At 37.2% G+C, this 26,192-nt stretch overlaps 1 protein-coding gene across 5 annotated transcripts in view; it reads right to left on the bottom strand.

The window, feature by feature from the left end:
• Positions 1-26,172, bottom strand: part of BTAF1 (B-TFIID TATA-box binding protein associated factor 1) — a 118,221-nt gene extending 92,049 nt beyond the window's left edge. For 3 of the 5 annotated variants that reach the window (XM_072625151.1, XM_072625152.1, XM_072625158.1), the window contains exons 1-2: positions 25,824-26,172; positions 1,651-1,774 (exon numbers count right to left, since the gene is read on the bottom strand). In XM_072625151.1, the coding sequence (XP_072481252.1) occupies positions 1,651-1,774; positions 25,824-25,837 (138 nt within the window). In that variant the 5' untranslated portion in view covers positions 25,838-26,172. The remainder of the gene's footprint in view (positions 1-1,650; positions 1,775-25,823) is intronic. The other 2 variants (XM_072625155.1, XM_072625156.1) reach the window with 1 other exon arrangement.
• Between the last annotated feature and the right edge of the window lie 20 nt (positions 26,173-26,192).

The raw sequence follows: 26,192 nt of genomic DNA, 5'->3' as shown, positions 1-26,192 counted from the left end.
AGCAAGAACACATTTACTTCACTTTGTCCTCTTTTGTTCACTTCCTTATCTCAGTGAAGAAGGAGGGTGGATCAGTTGGAGATACACCAGAGTGAACTAGAGCCTGAATTAGCCTGGACTGAGGAGACTGCAGAATAGGGTAGATGGATAAATGAGCTTGACAGCCTTGTAAACTTAGTTGTGGTATACTATATCTTAAGAGTGAACAAGGATACATAGGGTTGGAGCCAGAAAAATAAGTGAAGGGGGTATTATCTTCTACTGTCTCTACCCTGTGCTGGCTAGGTTTTAATAACTGACTGACCAGTGTACCCCCACCACACTTAGACCTATACTCCTGCTTTCAAAATTCTCCTCCTACTTCCCCATGCTAATCAAAATATTCATTCCTTGAGTGTTGCAAGTTTCAGTGCTAATATTATTTGATTAAAATACAAGCATTATCAACAGTATCAACACTTAATTGGCCTGGGGAAAGTTAGTCTCAAAGAAATAGTATCAATCTGTCTAATTTGTCAAATTTGTGGTCTTTAGTTATAATTAATTTACTATGCTACTACAAAAAATACTGGTGAAATAACCTTATATAAGATAAACCTATAATATGTATTAAGGCAAAAGAAGAGAGGAGGGAAGGGGAGGAGTTGGGCGGGAAAGAAGGTTACACATGAACCAGAGGAAGCCTGGATAGCATCTACCACCCCCAGATGACCCCTGAATTAACCCCCTTCTAGGAATTACTTTCATTTTTAAAAGTTAAATAGTTCACCTAAATGGGCATCTTTTGTTGGAATACAGGGGGCAGAGGGGAGAAACATTTCTGAGTGCCTCTTTCCTGTTTTTCTCACCTAGCCTCCCTTATTTCCAAAGTAAGAAATGATGTAGGATCAGCATAGCAGCCCTACCCTCCACCCCTTCTAAACCTCTGTTGACACGATCCAGAGGTTAAGTAAAAACAAAAGCTCATCACTTGGAATAAAGACACGGGTTATTAAATATTAGAAATAACAAAGCAAGAATGGAGGTCCTCATGTATTTCACAAAGGTTACTAGTAAGAAAGTCAGTTTTTCAATCACTGCTTATGAATATTCAATCACTTGGATTCTGAGAACTATGATATAATTACTATCTACTACCAACCAGTTAGACCACTAAAAACCAGAGTAACCACTCAGTTCATTAACAAATGGGATCAGATTCCAACTGATGCCACAAATGAAGGGTTCAGCATCTCACTGCCAATCTCTCTAAATAATTAAATTCCACAACACATCTCTACTAATAAAGTATAGTGTTTTGAGTCTTATGATATACAAAGTGGAGCTAACATAGATTAATCAGTAAAGAGAGAATGTATGTGAAGAGCCCATATAAGATTGCATGCCTTCTTGGAGAGGGAGGAGAAAATTTAAAACTTATAGAAGTGAATGCTGAAAGCTGAAAACAAATAAACAAATTTGAAAAAAAAAAGCAATGAGAAAAAAGATGGATACAAAAATATTCTGAGAAACATATTAAAACATTTAGCATATGTTAGGAACTAGACTAAAAATGACACAAAAAGAGAGATCAAATCTAACTCTACAGTCATTTTACTTTTCTACTCAAGAGCAATTATCTAGAATCATGTTAAGAAAAAAAAATCTTACTTTAGATAAAAGATTATTCAGTTCATGGGGATGGAGTTTCACCACTTCCCCAAGTTGCTGAGCAGCTGCTTTTCTCGTTACCGGGGTGGTACCAGTATCCAATAAGATAAAAAGACGATCGAGCCTAAAATGATTAAAAATAATAATAATTATTATTACCTTAACACACATAATATCCCAAAATCTTGGAAAGATCCCTTCAATTATTTCAAGTCCCTACTAATTACTGAAAACAACATTTTGTAGCAGAATGTATCTTCGTGGTTACATAAATGACCTATAGTGCTTGCCTGTTAACTATCAATCAATAAATACTTACTAAATGCCAGGAATTTGGCTAGATGCTATGAATACAACAAAAGTGAAATAGTCCCTCTACTCAAAGAGTTTACATTCTATCAGAGGAAATAACATCTACGTATGTAATCAAAAAACAGATAAAAACAGATACAAAACTATTGGGGAGAAAGGAAGAAATGGACAGGGATCATGAAAAGCTTCACAGTGGCAGTTAGGCTGAAGTTTGAAGGAAACCAGGGATTACATAAGGCAAAGACAAGGAGGAATCACATTCCAGGACAGCACAAAGTTGCAAAAACTAAAGATGGAGTGTTGCATACAAGGAACAGAAAAAAGACTAGTGTAACTGGACTATAGTGTACATGAAGAGGAGTAATATGTAATAAGGCAGGAAAAGTAGAAAACAGGCAGATTGTTGAGGGCTTTAAATGACAGGTATTTTTATTTGATCCCAGAGCACAGTTTCTTAACCTAGAGTCTATGAACTTGTGTGATTTTTAAAAAATATATTTTAACTATTTTAATTTAATTGGATCTGTTTGTTATGTATTTTATTCTATGCATTTTAAAACATTATTCTGGAAAGCAAAGGCCCATCAATTTCACTGGACAACAAAGAGCCCATAGGCTTCATCAAACTGCCAAAAGGGCCCATGATCCAAAAAAAGTTAAGAAACCTTGTCCTATAATTTGTTGATGAGGAAGAGATGGCATAAGGTCAGACTTACACTTCAGGAAAACCACTTCTAAAGAATGAAGTGAGAAGAAACCTAAGGTAGAGAGACCAATTAAGGGGCAATAGTCCAGATTACAAGTAACAAGAGTTTGTACAAGGATGATAATTCTGTGAGTAAAGGGGACATATAGGAATGACGGTGTGATAACAGAAATGACAAGATCTGGCAATGACTCAGATATTTGCGATGAATACTTAAGTTACACACCTGAGTGACTAGAAGGATGGTGTTAACCTCACTAGAAATAGGAAAGTTAGAAAGATGGCTGGTTCTGGGGAAAAGATTATGAATTATATTTTGGACATATTGAATTTGAGATACTTATAGGACATTTAGTTTGAAGTATTTAATAAACAGTGATGTAGAACTAGAGGTCAGGAGAGAGACTGGTGCTAGATATATAACTTTGGGAATCATCTGGGAACTAATGAGTTCATCAAGTGATGTCCTTGGAACACATTCACAGTTAGAAGGAAGGATAGGGACAATGATCCAAAGGGAAGAAGGAACAGTCATGTAGGGAGGAGGAAAATGGACAAAGCAGTGCCAAAAAACTCCAGAGAAGAGAGAGTATCTAGGAGGAAAATGTGGTCAATGGTATTAAATGCGGTAGAGAAGTTAAGAAGAATAAAGACTGGAAAAAGATTACTGGGTTTAGCAAATAAGAATTTGGTGGTAATCTTGGTGAGTGGAGTTTTAGTTGAATAATAAGTAGGGTCAAAAGCCAGAATGTAAAATGAGAAAATGAGTGGGAAGTGAGGAAATGAGACAATTAAGAGAAGATAGATTTTTCTAAGAGTTTTGCTATGAAAGGGATGAAAGATACAGGATGATGGCTTGAGGGTATGATAGTATCAAATGAAGGATTTTTTTTTAAGGATAGGGACATCTGGGCATGTTTTTAGGCAACAACAAAGCAAAAAGTAGATAAAAAGACACTGTAAATGATTGAAAGATGGAGATAATTAAAGGGGATTAGACATGGCCAGATTTCTTAGACTAGAACAGGGGATAAAAGAAAGGAATAAATGGCTTGAAGAAAAGTTTGGAACAGACTCCCTGAGGAATCTGAGAGTCAATTAGGAAGGAGTGTCAGAACTACAATGTATTAGTGAGAACCTAGTTGAGATTGGATAATATGAATTGCAGTAGATCAAATTACTGCAGTTGTGTGACCTTTTACAACATTTAGTACCAGGTCTGTAGGAATAGAGAAACTGAGGGATACTACTGACAATGTAATAGGTATGAGTCCTGGAATACTGTAGTTTCCAAAGAATTAAAGGTGCAGGTCATTCAAAAAGAAATAACGTATGGTGGATGTGAGTTGGCAGTAAGATATTCCAATGAAGAAATGTGCAAGAGAAGTTGAACCAAAGTTATCATCATCACCAAAATGAAAGTGGGTTTATCATGTAGCAAGATAAAGGGATAAATGACCAGTAAGCCTATGGTCTCCAAACAATGTCAAGATTTAGAGAAAAGCCCCCAACACACTGGGTAGGCCTCTATTGTAAATTTGTGGAAAGATATGAGGCAGTTAGGGGGTGCTAGACTTCGAGTTAGGAACACCTAAATTCATATCCAGTCTCAGATACTTATTAGATCTATGACCCTGAGCAATTCATTTAATATCAGCTTCCTCATCTGTAAAATGGGAATAATAATAGCACCTGTCTCCAAGAGTTATTGTGAAGATAAAATGAGATGATATTCATAAAGGACTATAAACCTTAAAGTGCTATATAAATTCTAGTTATTATAGATCATTACGTGAATGGATGGAAATCTGTATCAATGGAGGGCATATGTGCCTTGAAAAAAATCTATCAAACTATCCTTAAAAACAAAATCAAAAAACAAGAATAATTTTGTCTCTATTTTTATGCCTTTAATAATCTCGCTTGTCTTGCTATTATTGTTAGTATTTCTAAACCTTTGTCAAATAAGAACAGGGAAAGGAAGCCTCCTTGTTTTACTCCTGAATTTAATGAGAAAATTTCTAGTGTTTCCCCACTGCATATAATGCTAATTTTTAGATGTTTTTAATCATTTTTATTTTTAAAAAAGATCTTTATTTACATTTTTTAGGGTTTTAGCATAAATGTTTTATGCTGTCAAAATTTTATTCCAAAGCAACTGGTGTAATAGTATGGTTTTAAATATTTTTTACTATTAATAGGACCAGTTACATTAGATGTTTTCCTAATGTTGAATCATCCCTGATTCATTCTGAAGCATCCATGATGTAAATTTTATTTGATAATAGAGAATGATTTTTAAAATAAAATTTTAAAAATAAATTTAAAATAAATTAAAATAAAATTTTAAAATAAATGATATTTTAAAATAAAATAAAATTCTAAAATAAATTTTTGTTAAGATTTTAGTTAAAATTTTTCAATTTCCATTCATTGGAAAACGTTCTCTTTGCTTCATCATTCTTTCATTTAACATTAGAACTATATTTCTTTTATAAAGGGAATTTGGTAGTTTCTGTCTCAATTTTTGAACATATAGTTTAGATGTTAATTATTTTTAAAAAGACAATAAAATTCTCCTAAAAATCCATCTGGACTAGGAATATTTTTTCCTTTACTAGTTCTTTTAAAGTTATATCAATTTTCTTTTGTTAAATGGAGTTATGGGCTCATTTGATTCTCTATTATTTGAGTAATTTACATTTTTTGTAAATAATCTTCAATATTTTTTGAATTCTCAGTTTTGTTGATTTGTGTCTATTTATAATTTCTGATAATTCTTTTTATTTTTCCTGTTACTGTGATTTTTATCTTAAAGTTATTTTCTTCCCTTTTCTTTTTAATCACATTAGCTAAAAGTTTATCAATTTTTTTTCAGACTTTTCAAAGAACCAGATTTTAGGCTTAATTAATATTTCTATATTTTTGGCTTCCAAGTTATCTATTTCCCTCTTCATTTTTAAGATTTCCTTCTTTATTCTTATTTGCTGGCTTTACACTTTGAAAATACATATTCAGTATATTAATCTTTTTATGGTTATGTTTTTGTTTGGATTAGCTGACCTCTAAGGTCCATTCTAGCTCTAAAGGCCAGCTATTAAAGCTATAATTCTATATTCTATAATTCTATATTAATTCATGTTGTAAATATAGATATACTTGTAAACTGAATAAAATATTTCTTATTTGAAGCTATGGGTTCCATAGCTTAAAAAGTTACAAAGGCCATCACCATTACCTAAATTATCAACTTACTTTTTAAACCTGATTTAAGTCATGTGTTTTTTTCCCCTACCCCTCAAGGCCGCTTTGCCTCTCTTAGATCCAAAGAGACATTAAGGAAAAACTATAAAGGACAGTTTCAAGGAGAAAGAATTAAAGTGGAAAAAAAATACAAGAGAAGTTGATAGGTTAAGAGAGATGCCTCTAAGAGTTGTGTTATAACATTCCACTGTCATATGATTTTGTGACTCCTCTTCTCCCCTTCATAACATCTTGTATATGCCCCCTTGTCTCCTCTGGCACAACCACCATTATAGTGCAGGACATCATAACCTCAAATATGAACTACTACAATAGTTTGCTGGTTGGTCTACCTGCCTCAATTCTCTCTCCACTCTAGTCTATCCTCTACTTAACTGTCAAAGTGATCTTTGGATCTAACCATTTACTTAAACTCCAGTGGCTCCCCATCACCTCTAGGATCAAACATAAAATTCTCTGTTTGACTTTTTGAAAACCCTCATAACCTGACTCCTTGCTACCTTTCTAGTCTTCTTATGCCTTATACTCCCTCACCTGCATCCCCCTCATACTCTGCAAGCCAGTGACAGTGACCTCCTTGCTGTTCCTTAACAAGACATTCCATCTCCAGACTCAGTGCATTTTCACTGGTTAGCCCACATGCCTGGAATTCTCTTCCACCTCGTCTCTGCTTTCTAACTTTTCTACCTTTTTTCAGGTCCCAACCAAAATCTTATCTTCTTCAGGAAATGTTTCCCAAGGCAAGTGCCTTGACTCTGTGATTATCTTCATTTTATACTGCAAATATCTTATTTGTACAAAGTTATTTGCATTTAGCATCCCATTAGATTGTGAGCTTCTTGAGAGCAGGGAGTGTTTGTTTTGTTTTTAATTTGTTTGGGTTTCTTTGTATCCCCAGTCCTAAGCAAAATGCCTCATAATGGTGGGTGCTTAATAAATGCTTGTTGACTTAACTATCCCAAAAAGTATTCTTTCACATTTATGAAAGAAAATTGAAATTAATTTAATATTCAGAAATTTCATAAGATCCTTTGAGTTTGAGACAAATACACATGGTGGGAAAAGAAAGGTAAAATCCAAAGTACACGAGAAAATTAAAAGAGTAAAAATATAGCTACTTTTATTCCTCACCACAGTTTTACCACTTTGGGGCCTTTTTTCAAACTCAAATTGAAAATTCAATTCAACAAGTATGTAGTCAAATTTACTATGTGCAAGGCACTTGGAAGACAAAGACAAAATTTATATAGTCCCTGTACTAAAGAAGCGTGAAGGAATGTCAGACGGGAGTACACAAATAAGTAAACAGAAAATAAATACAAAGTAATGGTGAGAAAGGAGGAGAATGGGACACTAACAACTTGAGGATTCAGTCGGTAAGCATTTATTATCAAGGACTTATACTATGTACGAGGTACTGTGCTAAACTCTGGGACAAAGAAAGGCAAAAGACAGTCCTTGCCCTCAAAAACCTCACAAATAGGGAAGACAAATGCAAATATTGTCCTGTGTGAGGAACAACAAGGAAGTCAGTGTCACTGGACTGAAGAGTACGTGGGGAGGGATGAGGATGGTACTGTATAAAAAGACTGGAAAGGTAGGGGAGGGCTGGATTATGAAGGGCTTTGAATGTCAGAGACTTTGATCTTGGAGGTGATAAGGAGTCACTGGAATTTATTGAATAAGGGAGCAAGAGGATGACATTGTTGTACCTATGCTCTAAGAAAATCACTTTGGCAACTGAATGAAGATGGACTACAGTGGGGAGAGACTTGTGGTAAACAGACCAACTAGCAAGCTATTGCTAGAAAGCAATTAGGAAAGGTCTCTTATTTAAGGTAGTACTTAACTAAACTTTGAAGGGACCTAGGAATTCCAAGAGGCAGAGGTGAGGAGGGAGATCATTTTAGAGGCATGGAGGGAAAGCCTGTATCAAACCATGAAGATGGCAGGCAGAATGCTGTATTCAGGGACCCGCAAGTAGATTAGTATGGTTAGAGAATAGGTGTACAAGTTAGGTTGATGTCAGATTTAAATGACAAACAAAGGAGTTTGTATTTTATCTTAGAAGCTAATATAAGAATCTTTTGAAGCTTCTTGAACAGGGCAATAATATGGTCGGATTTATATTTTAGGACTATCAATTTGGCAGCTGTGTAGAGGATGTACTGGCAAAGGGAAAGGCTAGATGTAAGGACCCAATTAGGAGGCTACTGCCAAAGTTTTCGTGAGACAAATGATGATGAGAACCTGAATCAGGGTGGCTACTGTGTGAGTGGAGAAGAGGGAACAAATGAAAAGGCTGCTTCAGAGGTAGAATTAACTAGATTTGGTGACTATTTATATCAGGCCAGAAAGATTAAAAGACTGAGGCTGACTCCTAGGTGGTTATAAATCTGAGTGAATGGAAGAATGACTGTGATCTTGACAGAAATAGGAAGTTAAAAGATCTGTTTTGGACACATGGAGTTTGAGATGATTAAAAGGCAATTGAAGACTTGGAAACAGATCTCAGGAAAGGGGTGAGGAATAAGAAGTATATTTGGAAGTCATCTGCATAGAGATATGCAGAACCTACAGAAGCTGATGGACTCACAAACTAAGGATGTACAAAAGAATTAACACAAGAGGGTCCTGGACAGAGCCCTAGACTAAAAACTCTCTAACCTTGATGATGACAAGGGAAACATATAATAAAGAAGGCTGGTGTCTGCACCAACAAACGGCCTGAAAACAGTGATTTCTAATAATACCATATAAGTAAACGTATCCAATTACATACAATGTATTTAAAACAAGTTATCAATAGGATTTTTTCCTCACAGCATGAACCTAGTGTATTACTTTAATACACATGTTGATGTTTCCTCAGACACACCAACCTTGATCCCATCTTGCAAACTTCATCTCCCCATCTAATGAAGATGATGATAATGATAACATTTATTAATGCCTATCTGTCAGGCATTATACTAATTGCTTTTACATATATTATCTCATTTGATCCTCACAACAACCCTGGCTGGTAGGTGCTATTATTATCCTCAGTCTGAAGCTGAAGAAATAGAGGCAAACAGAAGTTAACTGACTTGGCCAAGATGACACAGCTAGTAGTGTCAGAGGGCGAATACGAACACAGGCTCCAGGACTAGTACTCTAGCCACACTTCACTACCAAGCTGCCTATTCCCCATTTCTTCCTCCCCCCAGTATTTTCCTTTCCTACTGGTTTCTTTCATCTAACTACAAATATGCTCAGATCTCAATATTTAAAGTTAACAAACCAAAATCCAGCTTTTGACCCTTCTACTTTAGTGAACTACAGTCCCATTTCTCCTTCCTTTCAAAAATTAAGCTGCTTGAAAAATGTATATTTAAAGGATATGAAGAGATTTCAAAAGAACTGCCAACTATTAAGAAGCAGATGAAAAACTGCTCCAAATCACTTAGACAATAAACTCAAGACAAAACAGCTCTAAGATTTTACCTCACACACACCTAGCAAATTTGCAAAGATTAAAAATTCAAAACTGTCAATGCTTCAGAGATGTAGAAAGTTATGCATACTAATACACTGTTGGTGGAATTTTTCAATGGTCCAACTATTCTGAAAAGCAATATGGAACTACGTTAAGAAAGTGACCAAAATGTCCACAACCTATGAATCAGTGATTCCCTTGCCAAGCAAAACACCACAAATGACAGAAAGATGCACCAAAATATTTATAGCAACATTTTTTTTTGCAGTAACAATGAATTAGATACAAAGTATATGCCTGTCAGTTGAGGAATAAGAAAAACAAAGTGTTACAAACAAATAATGGGATACTACTAAGAAACAATGAAAGCACAGGAAGATCCAAGTGAAGTAAGTAGAATCAGAAAAACAATGTACATAATGACAAAACTGTAAAATAACTCTCCCCAGATACCTCAACTTCATTCCTTCTTTATTCATTTGGAAGCTAGATTTTAGTCACATTTCTTTCTTAAATCTTTCTGTGAAAAGTCATCAATGATATCCCTATAGCCAAACACAAATCCACTGGCTTAGACAAGTCATCTTCTCTGATATTTATCTGCAACATTTAATCATGCTTATTGTATCCTCCTTGAAACACTTCTCTCTTCAGTTTTAGAGAGGTCATACTCTCCTGGTTTTCTTCATAGTGCTGACTGATCTTAGTATCACATAATTTAGGATTTAGAGCTATAGAGAACTTTAGTGGTGTCAAACTCAAATAGAAACAAAGCCACTAAACTATATATAAGGATCCCTGCAGTCCACATAATGGGCTTAGAAAATCATATACTAATATTCTATGCTTTGTGGTTTTATTTATTTTGTTAAATATTTCCCAATTACATTTTAATCTGATTCCATCATCACACTATGTTTGACATCTCTGATCCAGTCCAACTCATTCATTTTACAGATGAAGCATAGAGAAGTTGTATTTTGCCCAAGATTATTCAGCTAGCAAGTTACCTAAGGTCCTTTTCAACAATTCAATTCTATGATAATATATGATCCTTTTTCTCCTCAGTCAGTCAACTGACATTTGTTAAGCACCTACTACGTACCAGTACTGCACTAAGCACGAGGAATATGAAGGTAAAAATAATTCTTTGCAGAAGCACATATTCAAAAGGAGACAACATGTATAACTTTGTATATACAAGATCTATATAAGGTAACTTCAGAGACAAGGCAATAAGACAAAGGAATAGAAAAGGTTTCTTGTAGGATGTAGGACTTTAGCTGAAACTTGCAGGAAGCTTAAAAGGAGAATGAGACAGGAAAGAATTCCAAGCATGCAGGACAGTCAGTGAAAATGCACTGAGTTGGGACATGGAGTGTCCTGTGTAAGGAACAGAAATGTCAGTGTCCCTGAATCAAAGAGTAAGCAGAGGGTAGTAAAGTCTAACGAGAGGAAAGGCAGAAAAGGGTCAAGTTGAGAAAGGCTTTAAAAGGAGGATTTTACATTTGATTCTGGAGGTTATAGGGAGCCAATGGAGTTGAGTGAATGAAGGTCTGCACTTTGAGAATATCAATCTGATAGCTGAATGGAAGCTGGATTAGTGTAGTGAAAGACTGGACATAGGGAGACCAACCAGAAGGTTACTGCAATAGTCCAGGCATGAGCTAATAAAGGCCTGAACGGAGGTGGGGGCAGTGTCAGAGGAGGGAAGGAGGAAATGTATATGAGACATTATAAAGGTAGAAATAACAGGATTTGACCACCAATTGGATATAGTGGGATAAGTGGGAGTGAGGAATTAAGAACATCTATAATGCAATCCTGGGTGACAATGAAGATGGTGGTATCCTCAAAGTAGTCTTCTCCAACTTTCTGTTTTTGGCTCTCCTCACTCCTCAGTTGTTTTGTTTCAAAAATTTCACTGACTACCAGGGCTTCAACCATCATCTTTATGCAGATATAGCCCCATGTCAAACCTATCTTCTAAGCTCTAGCTCTTGGACTACAACAGACTCTTAAATTCTGCCTCCAGTTTCGAGGGCAGGAATTCACTACTGCCTGATTAATCTTCCTAATACACAGTTCTCATGATTCCTGTGCTCAAAACCATTCAAAGTCTTTTTTCCTGCCAAATTAACTCCTTGGCCTGATATTCAAAGCCCTCTCCAATCTAGTACATCTCTACTTTTACACTACTATGATACAAAGATGCTACACTAAGTCCAGCCAAATTAGACCATATGCGTTCAATAAGCCTTGCACACATCTAGTATTTTCCTACCTCAATAAACTATTCACTAGAATACTCTCCTCCTTAATCCTGATTTTTGAAATCCTACCCACCCCAAGGTCCAGATCAAATGCTTTTTCCTCCACAAATCTTCCAAATGCCCAGAGAAAAACTATCTTTCCTTCCCCTGACCTTTCAAAGTACTCTGTACCTCTATTACGTCCTTATGTTTGACTTTGTACTTTAGTATGTCTTTGCTGTATAGTGTTATACAACTATAGTATATTTGTAATTGTATTTAGAAATTTGTATGTTTAAATGTCCTACCCCACTCCCCATCCCTGACAGCAAACTGCAAGAAGGCAGCACCATGTATTGATTATTGCTGTCTCCCCATCTCCTAGCATCAGACACAGCACTTTGCACACAGTAAGCACTTAATGGACTGTTGAATGAATAAAGCAGGTTGTAAGGGCAATAAGTGGTGGGAAGAGCATTACTGGGTGAATACATAAAAGGCCAGTGGCAGGCCTAGCCGATACTAAATAAAATTTAATGAATAGTTGAATCTGGCCTTCAAATACTTCACAAGAAGGAAGGTAAGCAAACTCTTAAATATGAGCCTTAGCCAAATGTCAATCTTGTTATATTATTTCTTTTGCAGAGTTAAAAACATTAAACAGTAAACATGTATTCATTCAATAAATTTGATCACCTACTATAAAATACAAGACGCACACTCAAGTGCTCCTCTTTTTGAGTAATAAAAGGTTTCTAAGAAAAAGGAAAGATGCATAAGGGAAAAGTGTGCAAAAAGGGCAGAATATACAAACAGCTGGTCTCTGAAAATACATCAATAAACATAATGCCATGTTTAGACAGGCATTATGTTTAAATACACATGAAGCAGATTAATTTCAGTAAAGGCAGCAATATAAGAAATTATAATGTCTAAAAAAATTGACTACTAAAGGGCAAAATACTGAAAAGAATGCATCAAGAGCAAATTTAAAAAAAAAACAATTTTAGAACAAATTAAAATGTTCAAAGAGTATTCTTTGTTTTTCTTTCCACCAAGTTATTTCCTAAATAACTTAGGAGCTCTAATTTTTAGTCTGTTATCAAGGCTTTGTTTTTTTAATGGAAAATCTGCATTATGATGTAAATATGGAATACAATACCTCTAACACAGTCATGTTAAATGCAGAAGTCCTTGTTTTTTCAATGTTTCATTTTTCAAAGTCTAATTCAACTATTTAAAACACCTGTACTTAACATTATAAGTCCTTTACCCATTCTACCCATCAGTTTTTACACCAGGGCCATGACTCAGAGAAACAGCAGAAGAGGAAAAAAGGAAACAGCTCTGCCAAAAAGTCCTTCAACAAAAAACTCACAAACATCTCTACCAGCATGCAAGAAAAGAAGTGCGATTGTCTCTCTCCTCCAATTATACACAACCCTCCAAGTTTTCTAGATATGGCTGGTTTGAAGGGTAGAGGAGGGAAGACGTAAAGAAAAGCAGCAAAATCCGATTCAAGTGACATCTGTTTCCCAAACTAAAGTCCTTTAGGGCTGCCTTTAACTATTTAGAAGATGTAGTAGCTATGTTTAAAGAGAATGAACAATAAAGTAAGAGCAGCTAGGTGGCACAGTAAATAGAGCACCAGCCCTGCAGTACAGAAGACCTGAGTCCAAATTCGACCTCAGACACTTGATACTAGCTGTGTGACCTTGGGCAAGTCACTTAACCCAATTTCTTTGCCTTTCTCTCTCAAAAAAAGAATTAACAATAAAGTGCTCTTGAATATCTATCTCAGCTTGATTTATGAAAATTTATCAACAGAAAAAGAAGACCTCACTTCTGACCCCTAAATAGCTTCTTTAATAAAGAAACAGGAGGACCACACAAATCACCACCTGAAGTCTTTCTAGACTTTGAGGCAAGCGAACTTTTATTGTTTAAATGTTAAATTAATGCTGATTATAAATAAAATTTTATGTTCTCTAAGGCCTTTTCCAGTTCTAAATCTATGACCCTATGATACCATGACCCTTACAACAACCTTGTAATGTCAAAAGTATTCTTCCTACTTTACAAATGAGGAAACAGAGAAATAAAAGCAGCTAAGCATTTCACCCACAATAAAGTATTAATGGTAGAAATCAAACCTATACCCTGTACTCTTACACTATATCACACTTCCCCCTTCACTCCAGAGCTAGAAGAAAGGGGGAGACAGAGCAGTACAGACACAGGCAGAGAGCATTTGGGCTAAAGAGGAACAGAAGAAATGTACTTAAAATGATTAATTGGTATTGATACTGTTTCATTCAGTGCTTCCTATTTCCCAAATCCCTGGTGTTATTTCTACATGTTAGCCCATTTTATAAAAAGCTATCTAAAAAGATGTTTTTGTTATCCCTTATAGCCCATGAAAATCGACAAATTTTGTAATAATGCTCCTAATATTGAGTAAAGGACAGGGAAAAGTATGGACAAATTTTGATACAGAGTTAACACACTTTCATTACTTAATGTTTTTAGCATACCCATACATCCTCCTTACTTCAATTACTTTCCTCCTTTTAAGATCTTTCATTTCTCCTCAATAGGTCCAAAACGGAACTCACTGTCCTCTCCCTCCAAAATCCTCCCCACCTCCAAACATACCTATTGCTGTAGCCAGCAGCATCATCTTTCCAGTTCCCCAGACTTGAAACTTAGGGTCATGCTCAACTCTTCACTTTCCAACATCATTATCTCTTAAATATGCTATCTTCTCTCCGATAATGCCACCACTCTAGTACAGAACCTCACCACCTTACGACTGGACTCTGCAACAGCCTGTTGGTTGGGCTGCCTGTCTCAAATTTCTCCCCACTCAATTCTCCATTCAGCTATCAAAGTGATTTTCCTGAAACACAGGTCCAACCACGTCACCCCTTCTGCTTAATAAACTCCAGTGGTTCCCTACTATTTCAAGGATCAAATACCAAATCCTGTTTGGTATTCAAAGTCTTTCACAACCAAGCCCCACCCTGGTCTTCTAATCACCTAATCCTACCATATGCTCTTTGATCCCATGTCACTGGCCTCCTGGCTATTCCTCACACCACAAGAAACTCTTTCAGCTCTACATATTTTCTCTGGCTGTCCGTCATCCCTTGCTTTTCTTCCTCATCTTCACCTTCTGGTTTCTTTGAAGGCTCAACTAAAATCCTATCTTCTACAGGAAGCTTTACCCAAACCCTCTTAATTCTAGTGCCTTCCCTCTTTTTCTTATTTCCTATTCATCCTATACATAGTTTATTTGTACATATTTGTCTGCTTCTTGTTCCCTCTCTTAGATTGGGGGCTCCCTGAGGGCAGTGACTATCTTTTGCCTCTTTTTGTATCTTCAGGATTTAGCACAGAGCCTGGCATCTAGTAAGCCCTTAATAAATGCTTACAGACTGACTAAACTGGCTCTGCCCCTTTGCCTCCAATTATGCAAGGTGCCTTTCCCCAATCTTAAAAAAAATAATAATAATCTTCAATTAATCCTTCTGATTACTCTCTCACTTCTCAATTTCCTTTCAAAGTCAAATCTGGAGGGAGGGGAAGGGAAAGAGACCTCAATACTTAGATATGAATCCAAGTCTGCTACTCACTACACCTTAGGCAAGTCACTTAACCTCTTTAGGCCTCAATTTCCAGGCCTCAATTTCCTATCTATGCAAGGCCTAGATTGCCTTTAAAGTCCCTTCCAGTTCTAAATCTATCATTCTATTACAACATTGCTTCTATTCATTCACTTCCTAACTGACCTTTTCAGTCTGGCTTTCATTCCTCAACTCTAACATAATATTCATGAAGTTCACCAATGGCCTCTTAATTGCCAAATCCAAAATCCTTTTTTAAGTTTTCATTTTCCTTGACCTCTAAGCATTATTTGCTACTGCTGAATACATCTTCCTTTAATTTTCCTTGCTTGGCTTCTGTGATACTTTACTATATTCATGTTATCTTCTGATCATTTATTTTGCTTCTTTCTCTTAAAACCTCAATATATCAATATATTCCCTAAGTTCCACTCTTCTCTTTAGATCTTATATGTTGGCATGTCATCAAAATAGGTTATTTTTCAAATCGATATTTACATCTCCAAACTCCCTCTAGGGAGTGCCCAATTCCAACTTCCTACTGGACATTTCCACTGAAAATGTCATTTCAAACATCTCACAGACTTGTGAGTAAACTAATCTTTCTAAAATACCCTTGTGATTATATCCGTATTGCTTCTGGAGGGCAGCTGCTATTTCATTTTTGTCTCTTTATGAGCAGGGATATCTGGGATAAATCCTGGCACACAGTATATATAACATCATAAATGCTTGGTAACTGATGTTGCTCAGACATCTTTAATGGCTGCCTACCAACTCCTTCACACCTAATGTTCAAGGCTCTCTCCTACTCTGGGAAGCCCATTGATTACTCCACAGTAATCTTTCCAGCCTCTAAATTATTCTGACTATAGCATCTGCCTTTTCTATTGTTTAGCAAGTCAAAATATATTGTCTTATGATAGTTTTTCTCATTACAGCAATATTAGATTAGAAAAGAACTTAGAGATCATTTAGTCAACACTATCGTTCTACAGATGAAGATCTAGGGCACAAGACAGGGAAGATGATTTGCTTAAGAGCCCCCAATATAGAACTCTCTCTTATTGAATCATTTACCTTTCCAAGTATTCCTACCTATATCATCCATTATAAATCTCTTGAGAAAAGAAACACTGTCGTATGCTCCTTTGTATTTCTGACAGCCCACAGAACAGTGCCTCAAAGGTACACAATGCTGAGTGAACTAGCATTTGATATGTAAAAAAGCATAGTATGTAATTTAAATTAAAAATAAAGATTCAATTATCAAGAGACTAATATGGTAGATGCAAATATAAGTAACAAAATGACATGCTATAGGGTATCCAAAAAATTCTTGCTTCCTCTGAGAAATAAAACTAAGATACATCTATACCAGCTGCACAAAAGAAGTCAATAGGGTAAAAGAACTTGTCAAATCTTTCAGAAAGTAAACTGACCAATTCGTGGCAGTACTTTAATATACCAAACACGAAAGGAATAAATCTGCTTGGCATATATAGAGTAAGCACTGTAGGCCCTTTGATGACTCTTCCCTTTAGGTTAACTTTCAATTCTTGTTTTCTTGAACAGCTTCCCTTTAGACCAGACAGGCACAACCTTCAGCCTTGAAGGCCACCTACGTTACGACCCTCAGGCTGCTTGCAGTCCACCAGAGGATTTCCTCTACATACAAAGGATGTTATCTTCTACATTTTTCCAGGGTCACCTGAAATCCTTTGGCATGCAGTGGGCTTAAGCGACCATGAGACTGTGCTATCAATGGACTTCTGATTCTGTTCCATGGCCACACTGTCCCTTCCTTGCCTCATGTTTCTACACAGCTTTGCAACCCAATACTCATTTCCATTACTCCATTCCCATCCACCAATCAGTTGTCCTGAATGTGGTACATCAGCTTACTCCCTAGTCTTGACCCAGGCCTGTTTTCTTCCCTGTTTACTCCCTGTATATTCAACCTAGGTAGTGGTCTTATTTGTCACACAAAAATGTGAGGACATTTTTGAGGAACTTTTTCCAAGTCTTCTGGCTCAAAGTCCTTCTTGGAGGTCCACCATTCCTTTCTCCAAAACAAAGAATAGCTAAGGTCACCAAAGAGATGGAAGATGAGGAAAAACATGAGACTTAGGGACTAAACAAGAGAATACTCTGACTCACTGTTCCCCAAGGACAAACTCCAAGGTGAGTGGGGTTCAGTATGGCAAGTAGGTTTAGCATCAGGATTGGGCCACACCATAAGAGTTTGGAGAGGGAAGCTGAAGGGAAGGAAAATGGTTATGTGGCCACTGGACAGGGTCAGCATTATTTTGGAAGGTGATTGGAAAGGGACCCTGGTGGGAGTGAATGAAGAAGATCAGAAGATAAAGGAAAAGTTAAAGGAAAGAAGATTGACTGAAGGAATACAATACTTACTAAGAAGCTCCTTCTGGCTAAACCTACTCTGATAAAATAATTAGCAGGAGGACTGCCATCTTTCTTGTTCTGTAAGAATAATAGACATGGGGAAAAAAAGAAGTAATGGATGTGAAATTAAATGAAAGGTATTAAAATCAGAGGAGGATTTGTATAACTCAATAAGAAAATAGTCAATTATATTTTTGTCAACATTCACTGGTTTTGAATTCTATTGTGCTAATATCATCTGGTCTGTTGTTCAATTGTTTTTAATTGTGTCCAACTCTTCATGACTTGCTTTCTTGACAAAGATACTGCCATTTCCTTCTTCAGCTCATTTTACAGATGAGGAAACTGAAGCAAACAGGATTAGGTGACCTGCACAGTATCACACAACTAAGAAGTATCTGAGGCCAGATTTAAATCCAGGAAGATGAATCTTCCTAACTTTAGGCCAAGCACTATTGCCACGAACTGCCCATAATCTAGTCTACTTCAAATCAAAGAAGTACCACTTAAGACAACTATAAATTTATGATTATTTTAAAAATACTCTGATATAGAACAAAAACAGAGAGATATCACCACCATTTGCGTAACCAGGTAAGAAATGTTCTGGATTGCTATTTATCAACCAAGATTTCATTAAGCATCTATGTGACAAAGCAGTGAGGGAAGGAAATAATCATTTAATGTAGTGCCTACTATGTGCCAGGCAACGTGCTATGCATTTTTTATAGATACTATCTCATTTGATTCTCACAACAACCCTTTGAGAGAGGTGTTATTATAATTTTCATTTTATAGTTCAGGATACTGAGGGAGGCAGAGGTCAAGTGGCTTACCCAGGACAACATGTCTAGTAAGTGTCTGGGGCAGTATTTGAACACAGGTCTTCCAGCACTTTATTCATTGGGCCACAAGCTATCTGTGGCTATAGTGTGAAACACTGTGTGCAAAAGAGTAATACATAACTTCAAACAGTTTATAAACCAGTCTACACTCTCAGAGTAAATGCATTTCTCTGGAAAACTGTAAGAGAAACAAATGACAATATATCCAATGCAAAGACTGGTTCCATGGATTTATATCATGTTCTAGTACAGTCAAGCTTTAGGCCTGTGATTTAAAATGAAAAGTTTTTTGAAGTGCAAGGGAAAATTGTGCCGAATGAGGAAACAGGAAAGCTAAAGATACAGAGGCTACCCACTGGGATTAAAACTCAGACAAAAAAAAAGGAACCGAGGAAAAGTTCAATTTATACTGGTGAATCTTTTCTACAATGCCTAAGACTTTCCTTATCTCTATAGGTAAATCTTTTCAGTTTTAGGCCCTTAAAATAAATTCATCCTCTTTCTTTTGAGCTCTATGACATACTGGAATTGCCAAGCCCTGGCCATGGAGACAGTACCTACCTTCCAGAGTTTTTGTGAGGATCAAATGAAATATTTGTAAAATAGTGCAGTGCCTGGAATATAGTAGGTGCTTAATGAAAGCTTGTTTCCTTCCTTCCTGTTCAGTAACCAAAAGCAAGCTTTGCTTCTATGCAAAAAATTATTATAACTTTCCCAAAGTTACATAGGAGGATCAGCTCGAAACCTGGAAACCTTCCCTCATTGGAAAAAAATATCCCAGTTCAAAGAAAACAACTCTCTGAAATACCATCAGAGTAGTCCAATTACTGCTCCTAAGAAAGCACCATCCATGGATACATTCAACAGCATTTTCTACCACTCCACAAGAGTTACTCTAATAGAAATACAGATTTAGCACTCAATTGTCACTAAAATTTGTTCTGGTTATTTATACTACTTTCCAAATTTCAGCAAGTATGTGAATATTTCATGAGCCCAGAGAATGGTTTCTAAAACAGCTAAGTCACCACAAACGGAATCAGGATATTTTAGAAAACATTCTTAATAGCACACAAGTTTTCACTACTTGTGTAAAATTTGTTTTAAAAAAAAAATCAATAAAGTCACAAATATCACTGTAGCAATTCCTAAACATATATGCAGACATTGAAGAAAAATTCTGAATGTACTGTTGTCAAAAAGTTATGCAATATCTTTAAAATAACATTAAATGATATTAAAATTTGAGAGATATTTGGATATAAGGAACCTTAAAATTACAGGACTCCTAACAGATTCAATGTAGTTTTGTGACCCCACAAAGAATTAGAAAAAAAAAAAATGCAGTATTAAAAATATCAAGGACTGATTTCTCTTAGAGGCAAAAAACAAAACAACAACAAAAACACCTGACACAATCACTATCTGAAAGAGAAAAGAAGGAAATTGATAGAGAAGAAAACAAACTGGTTCATATTAAATAGAGGGGAAAAAATCATGCAATAGTAGAATAGTAGTCAATTCTCATATGAGATCAGGTAAGACAGAACAATCTAAAAATCATTCTTATTTGGTTTTGGAAGAGAATCAAAAAGATACTCATGCCCAGACATATCCTCATCACTTTCCTAAATTGGCACTGGCCTCTAAATTTGCCTCTACGTCATAGTGTCCAAGACATAGCTCTACTGTGGAAGATGTAGAGGAAGAAAAGTCACAGAACTATAGTCACTTGTAGATAAATGAAATGTGACTACATATGCCTCATAACTGCCCAGTATACTGTTGATACTTTCAAATACTGCAAAATGTTTAGCAAAGATGACAAAATTTACCTGGTTCTTATTATGTGAAAATTTTTGCTCTCAAGGAATTACTAGAGTCAATCAGAAAAATTTACTGAAAAACACTAGGAAAAATTTCACAGTGTCTAAATAATGGTGAAATTATTAGTCATTACAACAAGAAGAATCCTTGAGAAAGCACTAACAATTTAGTATTTTCTTTCCTTGATAATATAGATACAACACAATAAAAAAGACTTCTTTCTAGATATCTTTAATTTTTTGAAAAATGAAAATGCTATGCCGTTTCCTCTCAATTAGGCTAGGTACACTGGTACCAGAATCATTTATATGTGACCTTGGCGATACTACATTTTTTGTAAACAGTATTACCTTCATCACAGTTTAAGTTAATATTAAAATTAGCTTGTGTTCCCTAAGCATATACCAACTAAACAATGAAGGAAGGCAGCTCAGAAAACATGCTGAGTAGTAGAGAAAAGGTCAGGGATTCAAATTTTGTAATGGATAATTCACAAAGTGCATCCACACATGGATAACCTTTTTATTTGGGACTGGAAGGAGGGAGATCAACTGAGTCTGCCTATCTCACACTGGCTGCAAGTGCAGTAGCCACTCAGACAAAACCCCACTGCTTATCAGCTCAGAATTTTGGACCTGCTCATTTCCAACCTGGGACAGCTTGCCCCTGTTCAGGCAGCCTGAAGGTGTCCCATGTCCCCCACCTCTTCCACTCCAGGGGCTCATTATATTGATGCCAAACTTAGTGAGAAGACACCTGATGAGCTTTAATCTTACTGCAGTTTAAAATTCCTGGACTCAAACAACCTACCAGCCTAGGCCTCAGCCTCCTCTGCAGTAAGGGTTGGAGACTTGTGCCACCACACCCAGCTTTTTCCCTTCATCACACAGATAACCCTAACAGCTAATATTAGAATAATTTTCAACTAGAACTCAAAGAGAGCACTAGATCTTTCATGACAGTGGCATAATAGTGTTAAAAGAGCATCTTTTCAGAAAATCTTATTGAGATTTTGATGGCCTAAAGGTTGTTGACTGAAAAAAGGACTGGAGAAATGTATGAAGTATGGTACAAGGGACGAACAATATCCCTCAAAACTTATAGTCATTCATTCAGAAAACAGTTGTTGGGTATTCTGAACAAAGGTCTCTACCCTTTTTAATTTATCCTCTTCACAGCTGCCAAACTGATAGTCCTAAAGGATACAACAATCAAGTAGCATTTATTAAAAAAATAAAATAAAAAAAGAAGCATTTATCACACATCCCACAACTTGGAGAGAGAGAAGAGGGAAAATGAAGGAAGTAAACTCAACGTACATTTATTTGAGTCTACAGAGAATATACATATGTATGTGTGTATATATGTATGTATATATGTGAAATAAATGTGAGATAGAGAGGAAGAGTGGGTCTGTTGAGAAGATCTAGGAAGGTTTTATGTACAAGGCAGTACTTGAACTGGATCATTTAGGAAGTGAGGGATTCTATAAATGAGCCATGAGTGTATTCCAAGGGAGGAAAACGAAGAGAAAAGAGTACAGAAAGGGAGAAGGGATTAACCATTTATATAGTGCCCATGTGCCAGACACTGCTAAGCACTATTTTTTTTTTTTATCTCACTTGACTAGATTTGATCAGGCATGAGAGAAGCAAGCAAAAGCACAGAGATGAAGTGTTGTGTTCAAGGAACAACAAAAAGGTTCATTTGGGTTAACCTATACCATGTATGAAAAGGAGTAATATGTAATGAGATTGGAAAAGCAGGTTTGAAGATATGTTGAAGGGCTTCAAAAGCTAAACACAAGTTTTTATATTTGATCCTGAAGGTAATACATTACCACTGGAGTTTTACTGAAGAAAAAATCACATGATCAGATATATACTTAAGAAAAATCCCTTTGACAGCTGGATAGACAATTGCCTGAAGTGGAAAGAGACTTGAGGCAAGGAAATCAATTACAAGGTCACCTCAACAGTCCAGGTCAAAGAACAGTCCAACTGAAGGACAGGTGATGAATGTCTGAACTGAGATGAGTAGTGAAAAGTGAAAAGATGAGACATGTAGATGTAGAAACCAAATGCTTGGCAACTGTTTAGACAGGTAGGGTGAAGGAGAGTGAAGAGTTAAGGATAACTGTGAGGTTATATCCCTGGAAGAACAGTAGTGCCTATCAAAGAAATGTCAAAGTTCAGCAGAGAGGTGGGATTAGGAAGAAACAGAAAGGAGTTCTGTTTTGGACACTGAGTTTAAAATTTCTAATTTAAAATGTCCAGTAGGTATTTGCTTAAGCAGGACGAGAGTTCAGAAGGGAAAATGTAGTTTGGATGTAAATAATAATAAATAATCATTTATGTAGTGCTTTAAGATTTGCAAAACACTTTACAAATATTATCTATCCTTAAAACAACCTGGGAGGTGGGTGCTATTATTATCCCCATTCTACAAAAGAGAAAACTGAGACAGAGATTACATGGGTTGTTAAAGTCACATAGCTAGTAAGTATCTGAGACTCAATTTAAACTCAGGTCTTCCTGACTCTAGATTCTACATTCTAACCTCTGTGCCACCCAGCTGCCTTACATATAATACCTTTGTTATATACATAATTAAACCTTTGTGAACCAATGAAATCACCAAATGAAAGAGTACAGAGACTGCCCAGGATAGAGCCACAGGGGTACCTCCACAGCTAGCAGGCATGAATCTGATGAATATTCAGTAAGGGAAACTGAAAAGGAATGATTAGGCAGGTAGGCAGAGAATCAGGAAAGAGCAGTGTCAGGAAAACGCACGGAAAGTATCCAGGAAAAAAGGAGTAATTAAGAGTGTCAAATGCTGCAGAGTTCAAGAAGAATAAGAACTGAGAAAAGATTATCAGACTTGGCAGTTAAGGGATCATTCATAAATTTGGAGAAAGTAGTTTCAGCTGAGTGGTGATGTTAGCAGTTATACAGTGAGAGAATAAGTGAAGAAGATAAGGAAGAATAAGTGGAGGTAATAAGTACAGTTTATTTTTTCTGGAGTTTGGATGACAAAGGGAGGAGAGAGATAGGATGACAACTGAAGGAGACGGAAGTCATGTTTGAAAGGAGCAAAGAAGGAATCAATGGAACTGAAGACTAGAAAGACAAGGGGAACGTCTGAAGGGGGAAATCTACTAGAGAAGATGAGAGGGGTTCAGATAAAAGGAGAGACTGCCTGTCCTCAAGAAGCTTCAGCAGTTCCCCAGTACCTCTAAGATAAAATGTCAATTCCTCTATTTCGCAGGGTTTAATTTGGCTTAAGTTCATCTTTTCAGACTGACACTACATCCCCTCTGTACTCCACATTACTGCCAAACTGGGCTACAGGGATTACTCCTAGTACCCAGAACAACCAAAGTATCTTTCCACAGGCTGTCTCCTTAACTGGAATGCTCTTTCTCCTGCTCTCCATCTCTTACAACCTATAGCTCCCCTCAAGATTCAGCTCCAGTGTCATCTTCTATAATAGTCACCCCATTCCCTCCCTCAATTGTTAATGTACCTCTGGGAAAAAAAATTTTTATATTCATTTGTAAAATACCTTGCATTTGCGTATCTGAGAGAACGCTGTATCCTTTCAGGCAGGGACTGCCTCAATTTTTATTTGTATCCCCTAAGCTTTTATAGTCTCTTGCACATAGCAGGTGTTAGGCTAACTGATTGAACAAAACACATTCAAATCTTCTAAGGTAAAAAACTAGGTCACTTCAACACCATAACCCACCTTGCCCCAAAGAAACATCATTTCATAGGATGAAAATTTTTCCAGTTTATGCTAAGGAATTAATTCAACTAAAGAACTTTTCCCCTTAAACACTATGGATCTTACCAAACAGATGTCAGATTAAATTTATATTTAAATGTCATGTAGTAGGTAACAAATTCAAGGAAATGAGATAGGAAAAGTTGGGTCAAAATATTTTAAAGCAGAAAATATTTAAACTAAGTTCTGGAAACTTATTAAAACTTTTCCTCTGCAACTGCAAAAATTCTAAACTATTGCTACTAAAATACCTCAGTAATTATTAAACTTGGACTATTTTGAAGAAAATACCACTTGTAACCAGAGAACATTTTATGGACAACTTAAAAATAAAACAAATTTTATTAAGATTAGTTATCATGCTGAAAGAAAACAGTTAAGTGCTTACTTGTCCACTGAACTGACTACTCCAGAAGTGCCTAACAACATCTTCACTATCCTCAATGCTGGGCAGCTTCACTGGTACCTCACCAACATCCTCATCATTCCATCAGTATCCAAAGATTTTTGTGAAATATATAGCAGAGATGAAGCCATCTCTGTTCTTGTACAACAGATTCTCTCTATGAATTGCACATAATGGATACTCAATAAATATATGACTTAATTTTAAATATATTAAAGCAAGACATTTTTGGTTTTTGAGTTGCCAGAGGTTTCTGTGAATAGAGTGAATACATCATTTCCAACTACAGTTTCTTTGAAACTTGCCTCAGAGTAGCTAGTTGGACTATCATCTCATAGGGCATCAATCCACACACATGGATAAGTACGACACGAAGATCAAAACACAAAGTACCAACCAGTCACAGCTGCCTGGAGGAGATGGGGGAGTGGCTCATGTAAAGGACATTAAGGAAAGTACAGCTGAAGGGATAAAAGGAAGGGAGAAATCCCTGCTTTTTATTTCTGCAATTGCTTTACGACTTTCCCTTTTACTGCCTGACCGTTTCGAACTGAAAGTATTTCTGAAACATTTCAGTTAAGTGATGTCGGCTTTATGCCCTAACAAAGGAGAGTGCACTGGAGTTTGGGGTAGGACAGCTGTTTATGCGTAAGAAGTGCCGCTTTCCTAATGTTAAAGAACGAAAGACAGAATCGAGTTAACAATGATGAAAGGAGTAAAACAGGAAAAGAAAACTCTGTCAAGGAAGAGGTTATCCATAAAGCAGTGGGAGACTGGGTAGTATTAACTCATCTTGAATGAATGAGATCTTCCATACTTCTACTGTATACACCCAAATCGTCTGACGTAGGAGGAGCTGGAAATTGGTGAATGTACTTTAACATCCAGACGCGTAAGAGGAAAAAAAAAAGTTGGCCTGGAGTTTGGCAAGAGGACAGTGAAAGCCAAGAAAGGAACCAGGAAAGAAAGGAGAGGTTGGTGGGATTCATCAGGAACCTATTCCCCAACAAGGAAAGACCTCCCGGAACCAAGCCAAGTGAGGTCCAACCCCTAAAGACTCTGGGGCGAGACCCGGGCCCCTGCCCGGCCTCCACTAGGTGACAATGGATACCTCGGCCAGGGCGGCGGGACCCCTTCCCCCAACCCACCCCCGCGCGCCGGTCCCCCCAAAGAGCGGGCACCGGTCCCCGGCGACCCGGCCCAAAGACAGGAGCGGGCCAGCGCCTCGGTGCCCTGGCTCCCGCCGAACGCGCGTTACTCACCTGGAGACGGCCATGGCCGGCCGGCCCGGCGCCGCAGGGGGTGCGGCGGTTCGGTGCTCCCGGGGCGTTGCACGGGGGAGGGAGAGGGGGTGGCGGCTGAGGCGCTACAGCACGGGGCCCCCGAGGCGGGGAGCAAGGCCCGAGGCCTCGGGGCCGGGAGCCTAAACACCGAGTGCACCCCGGGACGGCCTCTCGCGCATCTGCCCCGAGGCCTCTCCGAGCCGGTCCTCGCGGAAGGAAGGAAGTTGGAAGGGCTTCAGCGGCAGCACCAGCAAAAGAAACAGCAACAGCAGCAGCCGCCGGCCAGCAGTCGACTTCAAAACGGGTGCCCCCAGCCCCGCTCCTTGCTGACGCAAGCGTCAGCACGCC

The sequence above is a fragment of the Notamacropus eugenii genome, chromosome 1 (genome assembly GCF_028372415.1).
Source record: "Notamacropus eugenii isolate mMacEug1 chromosome 1, mMacEug1.pri_v2, whole genome shotgun sequence".
Lineage (NCBI taxonomy): Eukaryota > Metazoa > Chordata > Mammalia > Diprotodontia > Macropodidae > Notamacropus > Notamacropus eugenii.
Note: the sequence above shows the minus strand (reverse complement) of the source record. Positions and strands in the feature narration are given on the sequence as shown.